Source organism: Atta colombica, unplaced genomic scaffold (assembly GCF_001594045.1).
Source record: "Atta colombica isolate Treedump-2 unplaced genomic scaffold, Acol1.0 scaffold110, whole genome shotgun sequence".
Taxonomy (NCBI): Eukaryota; Metazoa; Arthropoda; class Insecta; order Hymenoptera; family Formicidae; genus Atta; species Atta colombica.
In genome coordinates this window covers 1,859,903-1,871,658 of record NW_017259196.1, presented here as the reverse complement: position 1 = coordinate 1,871,658, position 11,756 = coordinate 1,859,903, and the positions used below count along the sequence as shown (strand labels likewise).

At 32.3% G+C, this 11,756-nt stretch overlaps 1 protein-coding gene across 1 annotated transcript in view; it reads right to left on the bottom strand.

The window, feature by feature from the left end:
* The window catches only part of LOC108693844, a 78,946-nt gene that overhangs the window by 24,813 nt on the left and 42,377 nt on the right, over window positions 1–11,756 (bottom strand). The window contains exons 6-8 of the mRNA XM_018202996.1: window positions 5,359–5,559; window positions 1,680–1,904; window positions 1,075–1,135 (exon numbers count right to left, since the gene is read on the bottom strand). Of these exons, the coding sequence (XP_018058485.1) occupies window positions 1,075–1,135; window positions 1,680–1,904; window positions 5,359–5,559 (487 nt within the window). The remainder of the gene's footprint in view (window positions 1–1,074; window positions 1,136–1,679; window positions 1,905–5,358; window positions 5,560–11,756) is intronic.

Genomic DNA, 11,756 nt, shown 5'->3' with positions numbered 1-11,756 from the left:
TATATATATATATATACTTCATAAATCAATCAATAATATTTGTTGCACTCTGTTTTATTAATATTATTTACTTAAATTACGTACGTAATAATAACGCGATTAATTCCCAATATCAATTGTGCAATATACACAGCTTAATACATGTAATTGTCATTGGCGTTCATTTAAATGCATAGATACTTAGCGGATCATATCACTTGTAAAAATTGGAGCAATATGTGCAATATCGATAACAGAGAAATTGGTATCTCTATATCAAAGCAAGAGACGAATAATCTTGTTTCAAGATACGTAGCGATCACATAGCGTATATAAAACGATTTTTGAAAAGAAGATTACGTTTTCTGTTCGAAAGGACATGTACTATGTGACGCATGCACATACGAATTCGCAATAGTGATAGACCGAGATAGACTTAAAGCACAGCGTGGAAATGCTCGTAAACAAAACGCATTAACGGAATGCTAGATGCGCAGTTCATAATAGAAAACTCATAAATTGGATTATACGCGCGTCCATGCATCAGTTGTCCTCGGCATAGAATACGCGATATGCCGCATCGTTAGAATCACGCCATTGTCTGTGCTAATTGTATCGTTTCATCATGTACCCTGGTGTAAGCTCTTGCTGCTCATTGTACGTTTAACGCCGTTATTGACATTCGGGCAGAGCGGATGAAGCGTAAAGTTCAGAAAGTACAGCGAAATGTACTACGGGTCATCATTGAAGTTTCGATTCGCGTCAACAAATGGTTTATCGTATCAAAACTTGCTAACCGATAATTTCCTGATCCCTTAATTCGCGTCGATTGATTTATTAAATTCGAGAACTCTACTCAGAAAGAACAATTTTAAAGATAACTTTGTTGGATCACCAAAATAATTATATATAGGATATTCAAGCTGGTTACTAGAATGTCAAAACTTTATGCAGCATTGCTTATCATACTTGAGATTCTGACGTAATTATTTTGATGACCAACAAAATTATTTTCTGATCTGTATTTTATAGTTTAATTTTTAAGTATTTCAACAAAGTCGTTTATCTTTTTTTAAAAACACATATAAAGCTTACCATGCATCTGATAAAACGCTGTGATGCCAACGCGATCTGCATCGTCGAAGGAAACCGGACCCTATAAACACAATGACAATAAATATGAATGTATGAAAATACAATTAAAATGACGGGGTGTCATAAAATATAAAAGACAATTACGTTTATTATTGAAAAGTAAATCGAATTACGTATTCATTGTAAGTCAGTTATAAATAAATTAACATCGTTATATTGATATTCATGTCAGTTAAAGGATCTTTTCTAAAAATTCATCGCTTTTAAAGAAATAGAAAGCTAAAATAGTCACGATCTATAACTAATCTTGATTTTAAATTTAGCCCGTGTTCTTCAGCTTAACATTCGTTAAAAGTTCTTCATCTTCGATTATTATTATGAAACTTTAAAAATCGCTTGATATTTCTCTTATGAGAAATTTAGCACTGAGTTAATAAAAGAGGACCTACAAATAAAAGAACATAGAATGTCTCGTATATACGGGACTTATGTGAGGCAATTTTGTTCACCTTTCCTGCAACGTTCTTCAAGTTTCGTGGACGTTCAAACATACGTAATAAACGGCCTCTCTTTCCATCTTTTATTTATTCTTTGGCTGTACTCACCGAAACTCCGATAAAGCGCAGATCCTTAAGCTGCTTCAATAAAAGCTTGGTGAGGTCCTTCCTCGTGTGAGCGTACTGCGCCATACTCTCGTTTCGTCGATTTAGAAGGACTTCAGTTTTTGCGAGGGCGAGTGCCATGGCCCATACGGCATCATAGGTTTGACTCGCGAATTTCGAGTGTACGACGCCTGTATTATTCAGCTCCGAAGTAAATTTCTTGCTGGTCTGCAAAATGAATGGAATCGATGCATAAAGCGTTGTCGGACGGCTCGCAAAACATTTCGCGCAGTCGTATAATTAAAAAAGAAAAAGTAGAAGAGACGGAACGTTTGAATCGACTGACGAGCGAGCGTTAATTTAATTTGTCGTTTACGTCAACAACGCGTGTATTCCATTCGATAAAAAGCGTGTTGCAAACGTAAAGAAAAAAATATGTTGTCGGTTGTTAATTTAAAATTTCAATAACATCGATATCTGCAGGATATTTACACAAAGAGGAAAAACGAAAAAATTTTAATTTTTAATAATGTTATCTTTATTTGAAGCGACGAAGCGCATCGTAAGCCGGATTAGTGAGAATGTCGCAGTACGATATTTATCGGAATAAATTTGCGTAGCAAGTAACAAGGATAGCGAAAACTCTTATTCATCGAACTTGCCACAGCAAATCTGATTAACGATTATGAATCATATTTTATTATAGATTAGCACACAGTAAGCACTCTTAAGCTTTTCTATATACCGCATTAAACTTACTAGAAAACTTATTAGAAACCAGTCGAATTACTATTTCCGTAATATCCGTTGAAATGTCACGTGATGTGTTCTTACATTCATAATTTTACATTCATAATTTTCAGAAGTTAGAGAATTACGCACTGTGTATGAAAGAGAAAATAGTATGTCGAATCTTTCCCTTTATGTTCCGCATACTCGAGATTTTTTTCCAGCGGTTTAATTTTCGGAACGCATATCTCCTTTTAACTCGTAGGCTGAAAAATTAGAACAATTCATTCTTGAAAGAATGTTAAACTTATAATTCTTTTATACATTACTAACTAACGTTGAATATATTAGAACATTATATTGAACACACAATTTATATATTATTATTAATGATACTTTTAATTAGATTACGGACTCAAATATACATTTTGCATTGCACTTTGAACTTTTCACCAATTTAAATGTAGTTTACCCATGTAGTTTACCTATTTCTAGATTGAGGACACGGAATAAACACGTGAATGGATTAAATGATTCAAATAATGGAGGACTATAATATATCGATCGTGTATTTCTAATGATAATTTTTGTATTTTTCGCAAAATTGCGTTTAATATAATTAATATTGTAATAAATGTTGAGACAGTGGATATCATTTTTTAAACTTTTTAATACTTTTGTCGGAGATAGATGATCTTATATTCATTAAAAGTGATATAGTTTTAGCTTTCCAATAAGATCAAGAACATCTTGTTACATCTTTTCTACACACAGATATTGATAATTATTGACATATGATTTTGATATAATGAAGATAGCAAGTTTTTCTCGATATATTGTTTCAAAGCACTTGTATTACACATGTTTTTTCATCTGTTTGTTTTTAGAAACGTGTTTTGCACCTATTAAATTACATTTTAAAAAAACGTGCAGCGTTCTTTCATGATAACTAGTAAACTTTCTGGTGATAAAAGGTTTTTATTGTTTATTTAATATTATTATATTATGTGATGTCTATCCAAAAAGACGCTTCCTCACATATGCTTATTTAGCATTATAAAAATTATTACTGCATATAAAAAATCGTTTTTTTTTTATCACTCGGTGGAGAAATTATTCCGATATGCAACATGAAATTATTCATGTTGATATCGCGGGAGGAAACGTGTCCCAGAACGTACTCGGGACAGATATCTATATTGGAACCATGTTCGGGGAAGACATCGGGAAGACGTCGGATGTGAAAAGTGCGATGTGTATAATCCACATACGGCGCGCGTCGCAACGCTATTTTTGTGATTTGTTATTTTCGAGAGTGCTCAAAATCGATGATGACTTTTGACACGAATGTCGATTGCGGTGGCTCGTCGGTTGTCATTAGGTTGATTACTCGCTTCTGAAAGATGCGAAAAAAACGTTACGACCTAGTCGATTTTTTTTTTCAGTTTGACGTTTTATTACGCGAGCCTTTAATGGAACAGAATGGAAGGCACGTCTATGGCAGGGCAAGACCTCCAACTTTCTTCGTTGCATACTCTAATTTCCGCTCATAGGACTTCATTTATTAAGCGCTAGGGGTTGTAGCAACAACCAGCTAGGCGTTATTATTGCAACGGCTCTGCGACTAAGCTTTCTCACATCTTCGCCTTCGCCTTTATGATACGCGGAAATCTGCAATTATCACTGCCGTTAACAGTAATGATGTAAAACGATCGTTATCTATTTTTCTTTTATTAAATTTATTGCCTCATAAACGCGAAATGCTGTAAATGTAATTGTTGCTCAGGACAAAACTTGTCGAAGAATACATATAAATCAAAGGAAGCAGCTGGAAACTTGGAAAATCGTATAATATATTGTTGAAATTAGTTTACGACAATATTGACAATCCAATATAATGCAGTTTATTTATTAGCTATTAGGGGAGAAACTCGTACAGATGGTTAAATTATACTTCCATTAATTTCTTAATAAACTATTTTTTTTTAAGTAACAGAAGTGACGCAAGCATTGCTTTAGTACTGCCAATTTTGTTTTATCTTCGAATCGTCCATTTACGAGTGATATTCAGAATTAATTTTGTTATAATATAAGTTTTCGTGCGGTCTATCTAAGGCATGCCAATTTTAGCTCCTGAGCCAAAACGCAAAGCCATTGACGCAAAAATTCAATGTAAATAAGATTTCGGAGATTAATAAGTATTACAAAGTATTAATAAGCGGCGCTCAGATGTGTATCAGCACTTTACAGTCCCCGAAATCTTATCCTTATTAATTTTTTTTGCATGGATGACTTTGCGTTTTGGCTTCGGAACAAAAATTGGCCAGGCCTGATCTAAGGTGTAATTAGCACAAAGCAAATAATTGAAGCTTACAGGATTACAGGATTATAATTAATATTTAAACTCTTTTTGAATACAGCATCAAATTAACGAAATATAATATTGTTGGATTATGTTGTTAAATTTGTCAAAAAGTACAGAGAATTAGATAAATCATACTCTTTATATTGTACTTACATTTAAGATAACATATTAAAATTGAATAATGTTTTATAATTGTTATTATATTTTAATGTTTATATAAAGAAATATATTTGTATTAAGTCTCTCTAAAAACTTATTCATAAATATTATTTATTAGATTTTGAGAAAATTTATATCTTTTTTTGTAAAAATAATTGTTTATTTTAGAAGTGCGATTTAGAAACCCAATGGTATAATTTAAAGACCCAATTTCCAAATGGTATCAAAATTTTTGGTAAAAAAATTTACTCTTTTCTAAAAGAAATATGATTTAAATAATACTTCAATCTTTATTTTTGTAAAACTAATGTTTTTTTTTTATATTACTAATGAACCAAAAATTGAGATATAAGAAAAGAAATATCTAATCTCTTCCGACTTTTCCCCTTGTTATAATAAGAAAGATGTAAACGGGCAGAAATAACATACCAGTCCCGAGACGCTGGTCTCATTTCCTACAACCGTAGCGTGGCTCTTGACGATGATTAAACCATCCAGAGTCTGTGACAGCTGAGAAGGCGAACACTCTCCGCCGACTTTCCACCAATTGCCCGTTATCCCTAAGGAGTCGATGGTTTCACCTGGCAAAATCCACGCGTAATCGCCGCCGTGCATCCCGAGTTTCCAGGCCTGCAACGAAGGGAAGACATAAATTATGAAAGATTCGTTTCAATCGCAATTCTTGAATAAACACCAGTGATGTTTGCTATTTATCACGATATAGATATAGATGAATACGCCGGAACTTGGGCGTGAGATTAAACACGGAGCTGCAAAAGAACATTGTCCCGGTTCATCGTATTTGCGCGAATAATAGGCACGAACGCACAATGCATTGCGATAATGCTGCCACATTATCGGGATCGATGACTGACATGATTGCATCGTCAAGGCAGCCCTGAACGATGCGACGTGATATACGCGACGGGTTGCGAACGTATTCGTTTCGCTTATCGATCGGTTTACTTCTCTGATTTGTCGAAGGACAGGAGCTTACGGGATTACGTTCGTGATCGCGTTCGGTCGAATCTTAAAATCTCAACCACAGGATTGGATAAGTTTTTTTTTTAAACTAAATTAAGTTAAAGTTAATGGCTTATAAAAGTTGAATGACAAAAACTAATTCAATTAAAGTCACGTTAAACTTCAATTAATTTAAGTTAAATAAAAAGTTAATTTTGCAAAACATAATTTTTATTAAATCAGGGTAGCGAGCATGTAACTTTTTCTTTAAAACGGAAACGTGAAAATTTTTATGTATATGTATTTATGTACATATACACACATATACATACAAAAATGTTTACTTTTTACATTTCCATCTTAAGAAAAAAGTTTACATGATGGTTACCCAGAATATTCAAATTTTTATTAAAATCAGTTTACTTTAAACAACAAAACAATTACAATTAGATCACCAGATTAATTTAATATTTTATTTGTAAATTATATGGAATATAACAAAGATATTTTTTGCACAATAAAAATCTGATCTTTTAGTATTATGTTACATAGATATTTTCATATTTTGAAAGTTATATTATAAAAGAAAAATAAAATGTAATTTTTAAAAATCTAAGTATCTTGTATTCCTCCTCGTGCTGGCTATATCTGCACGTTCTTGGAAAATTAGATGTAAATAAAAATTTTTTTATTCTTTTTTTATTGCTTATTAGAGATAAAATCAGAATGGCATAACGCAATAGCATTAATAGCATTCCCTAAATACAGATCCTATGTTCATTTTTGGGCAGCGTCCTTTACACGTTGAATTTTTTTTAAACTAATTTTCTAATATTTAAGATTTTATAAAAAATATTATATATATAGGTATTTAAAGAAAAGAAAAACTTTAACTTAAAAAGAAAAAAGTTATTTAGTAAATTATTTAGTAAGTTATTTAGTAAATTAAGGTTAAAAAGTATAAACGTTTAAAAATATAATAAGTTAAAAATTAATTAATTTGAAATTAACTAAATCAATTTATTAAAAGTTATTAACTTTTTAATTTTTTATTTAATTTTTAAAAGTTATTAACTTATTAAAATAGTTACTTATTAAAATAGTTAGTATTCAATTTTGCTCAACCATGATGAGATCTTCATTGGGAAGTCGGTGACGGTGATTGCGGAGTCGAGAAGAAATTATTTATGACGATCGCGTAACGAGGCTGTTTTGTATAATAAAAGAAGATGAGAGTAAAAGGTAAGAGAGCAAAAGGAGAGTAAAAATTATTCGCAAATATAGAATATATGTCTTCTTCATCTTCTTGTTATCTTTACTATTGATTATCTCTCTCTTATCATAATTTCGTCTTCCGCTCCGGAATTCTGTTTCCGCTCTTTTAGTTTTATTAGCTTTGCCAGATGTGGTACTTTAAGCATTGTAATATATATCTGCCTAAGACATTTTGTATCATGTTCTCTGGTCAAGTTAGCGGATGAAGTAGGTCGTCGTTATGAAATTGTACTTTGAGAACACTTCGTGGCCTTTCGGAACTTTTATGCTCTCTGAGATATAATCAATTAATTTCTTCCGAGAGAGATGAGATTATAATGAGTTTGTAAACGCGAAATAAATGTATGCTACAAACGTAACTATGATTTATGTAACATTCATTATGCTATTTGAAAAAGTTTAACAGTAAAGTTTTTATTTAAATTTGGATAATCTCAGTTACGCTTAATTTCTTAATAATTTTAATCAAATCCGTTTTGAATTACTATCTACATGTATAATTTAAAAACTTTTCGTTAAACTCTTTAAATAATCTTTTCATTAAAAAAAGTTTTTAATTATTGACATTTTGTTTAATGTTTCAATTACTGATATTTCATTTATTAAATAATAAATGAAATAACAGAAATCATATAAAATGCTATATAAATTTATCTGCAAAATTTAAATATGAGGTAAATATTATGAAATATCAATTAAAATATTCCATTTGATTACTGTATCTTGTATTTGTATAAGGAATTTATAAATTCTGGCATCATCTGAAACCATATGTTAGTGTAATATAAAAATATATGTTATTCTTACTAATAGTATACGCAGGTATTTTGTTGCGAGAAAATGATACACACGTTATACGAGAACACGATGTGCCAAGATTGTCAAGAGTAAAGAGCGTATCAGTTCTTAGAGACTCTAAGAGGAAACGTCTGGAAAGTATCGAGCATTCTCGTAAATCAGGTTGCCGCGTTTCTTTACAAGAGCACAACGGCTAGTGCACTAAAAGTGGTAATAAAAAGTTGTTACCCAGTGTACAAAAGGCCAGCACATGGTAGCACAGTTAATGGCCGGAATTATTTGTGGTCCGGCACAGAGACCCGAAGGTGGGAAGAGTAAGTGGCACGTTTCCGCTTTACTCAACGTATGGCTTTTCGATAACGTTAATAAGGTGATCTTCGCGACGGAGATAGGGAAGGAGATAGGAAACTTACATGCTTAAAAACGATCATTATTGAACGACGAGGTTTTTATCCCCTTGCCTTTTATACAATTCTCCTCACGGCGAACATTCCACTCGTTCCTAATAATTGAACGAGCATAATCCGAGTTCTTAATTTAACCGCATCATTTATTCAGTGACAGAGCGCCTAGCGGATGATGGCACGTGTAGAGATATACTGTTCCTCGAAATGATCGATTCTTCCACGTGTGCGTCAACGTCGCGATTTTGATTTACATTATTATCCATTAATTTCTGAGGCAACTTGTCACTCAATACAGAATAATAGAGATTTGCGGTCCGGTCATAATTCGACATGCTCTCCGCATCGCCATCGGCTTATCCTATTCTCCATGATTGACCAATAGATTGAAGATTTGTCCATTTTATTGAAAAATCGTGCGTTCGTTATGTACGCGTCATCAGCGAATATCGGACGGAGGGCGTAAAAAAAGAAGAAAATAGGATTAAAATCGTGCTTGTGGAACGTTCATATATTGTTTCAGGAGAAAATTCTCGTAGAAAATACGAACACGCAGTACGTTTATATTATATACGTAAAGGTCGCGTTGTTTTTCTGTGAAAGAGCATTATTTTTTATTATTATATATGATCAACTGGCCATTGCATTATCATAAAAGATTTATAGTAAAGGTTGCACATTTCATACAAATTTTTTATGTTTCACGCAGCTTTTGCATTATTGCATTTATGAGAGAATCAATAATTATGATTTAAATAAGGTATTTAATATATTATTATTACATAGTATATCGATACAATATACACTTACATAATGCGATCCATTAAATAAATGTTGTGTAACCACTGAGAGAAAGTCAGTATCATAATTACTTTAAAATTATAAATTGTGGCTACATATATTATAAAAGTACGAAGATATACAAGTAAATTCAAAAGCAAAATTTCAAGTTTTATGTACTTTTAACTGCTACAAGAAAATATAAGAAAATATCAGACGGTATTGGTACTTTTTTTTAAAAGGAATCCGCTGCTGCACGTTATCATGTCTACAACAACCTATAAGAGCATGAAGGAACAATCTTTGGTCCGTTCAAAATGATTTTATCAATCGGTGTACACCCTTATAGAAATTTAATTTAGTACTGACAAGTTAATCAATGATATTGAATATTAAAAGTACTAAGTAAATAGTATTTTTGGTCAGAATTAATATTAAATTTCTATAAAGACAATATATTGATCTTTTTCGTATTATACTTTTTTCTCATTTTGTTGTATTCTACTGCGTGTTGATGGAATGTGTGAAAGAAACGAACAATACCTGTCCCTCTAGTAAATGATGCAAGCGCGATCTACGAATATTAAAGGTCATGAAAACGTAATGACCGATTGAATGATCGGTTGAAGGAAAGCATGGTTCGATACCGATCTAATATGATCGTTCCATGAACTATCAGCATTATTGAATCGTCAGTATGTTCATCCAAGATGTCATCCCTTTACGAAGGTTGTCTCTTGTATATCCAGAAATTTATTTTCACGCGTCATTTACGTAATTGACCCACATTGAGGAATATTCAGAATCATGTCCAGGGATCTCTAAGGAAACGTTCGACGCATCGATCGCAGATATGAATATCCTTAATGCGATATTAATATTGGATGTCTCGCGCGTAATTTTGACGTTCCAGAAAGGGTGATACAAAGAATACTTATACAATTTGAAATAGCCTCTGTATACGACGGTAGAAATTTTGAGGTACGATCATGACAAGCGAAAAGAAATATGTATGTGCGGACGTTTAAAGGTGTCATGCGTTTCATGTAAGATGTCATGTATGTTACGTGCTGGCTCGAGTTAACTTGTAAGGCAAACCGATACATACACTTCAATGCAAACGTGCTATACCGGACACTGACGTGGGCACACATGATCGTATTGTAACACAATGGCCTGTCCTTCAGCTGCGTACAACAGAGAGTATGTGATGTCTGCTAAATGAGAATGAGAGTCTCCGTGACTTACAATAGCGCAAGTGAGAACATTTATATATGCATTAGCCGAATCATTTTAAATGAAATATCTCGCGATTTTGAATTAATGAGATGAAAACGTATCTCATTATTTTTTATGGATAAACTTCATGTTTTAATGAAGTAATCGAAAGTAATGAAGAATTCGAAATCGTGTAAGTTGTTATTCATATATATTTGATATAATTTTATTTAAAAAACTAATTTTTCAAATATTTTTTGCTCTTCTAAATAATGCTTTTTTATCGGGAGAGAATAATGGTGTTAAAAATAATGCCTATATCATCGTTAAAATGGAAAAAGTTTCGAATTTTTCGAAATATATGAGTTAATCTTGCACGGGAATACAGCTGTGAAAACATTGTGTGCATACCTGTGAAATGAACCGTAAAATTCTGGAGCACTAAACAGCACGATTTAAAGCATCACGCGCAAATGGGTTGGCAAAGGAAGAGAGATAGAATGGGGAAAATGGGGAGACTTATTGCAACCTTGCTAATTTGTGGCAAGGATACGAGTAGCACGTATATTCCGGAACGCAACGAACCGACTGCAATTTCAACTCAATGCTTACAGTGATGTATATATAGAAATAGGATAACCGGAAATTAAATTTAATATGAAAACGATACAGTACGCTGGCTATCTTCCCCGAAGATATTTTACTAATGAAATTTATGTTATTCTCTTCATTTTTTATGTCTATGTATGATCTAAATTAATCTCACAAAATGGCAATTACGCGTTCGTAATGAAAATAGAGTGAAGATAGAAATTATTTATCGTCCGATATTGATGGAGGATTCAACGAGGGACGACAGAAAATGCCTGATATAAAGTATTTATCAATGTTGTTTTATATCTGGTACTTTCTGCTATTCAAACCCACTTCACTTGTAACAAAAAGATTTATCAGTAGGACTGGTTTTATATCAGACATATTTCTCTTCTTCAATTTCCTATTTTTTCACAGAAACAGAATGCCGATGTTTTGCGTTACGTATGATATAGTTTTATTCTACGAGTTTTTGCCATTAATTTCTTAATTAACTTTCATGTTGAAAACTAAAACAAATTGTCCTCGTTCTGTTATGTATTTCCGACGAGATTTGTAGCTGCGCCGAGTTGCACATTATATAAACAAGAAATTGTAATTATAAAGAGTTCGCAAGAAGTGATTATTATGTACACACAACACAAAGAATTGTGCTCGTCTATGAAATTTCCACCATTTCCTTATTGCTTGCTAAGTAGTGATAGCATCTTACGGAATTCTTATTCGCTCTACTAAAATTAAAACAATCTCTTAGTATTCCATATTTCATATTTATACAGCATTTACACTTTTCGC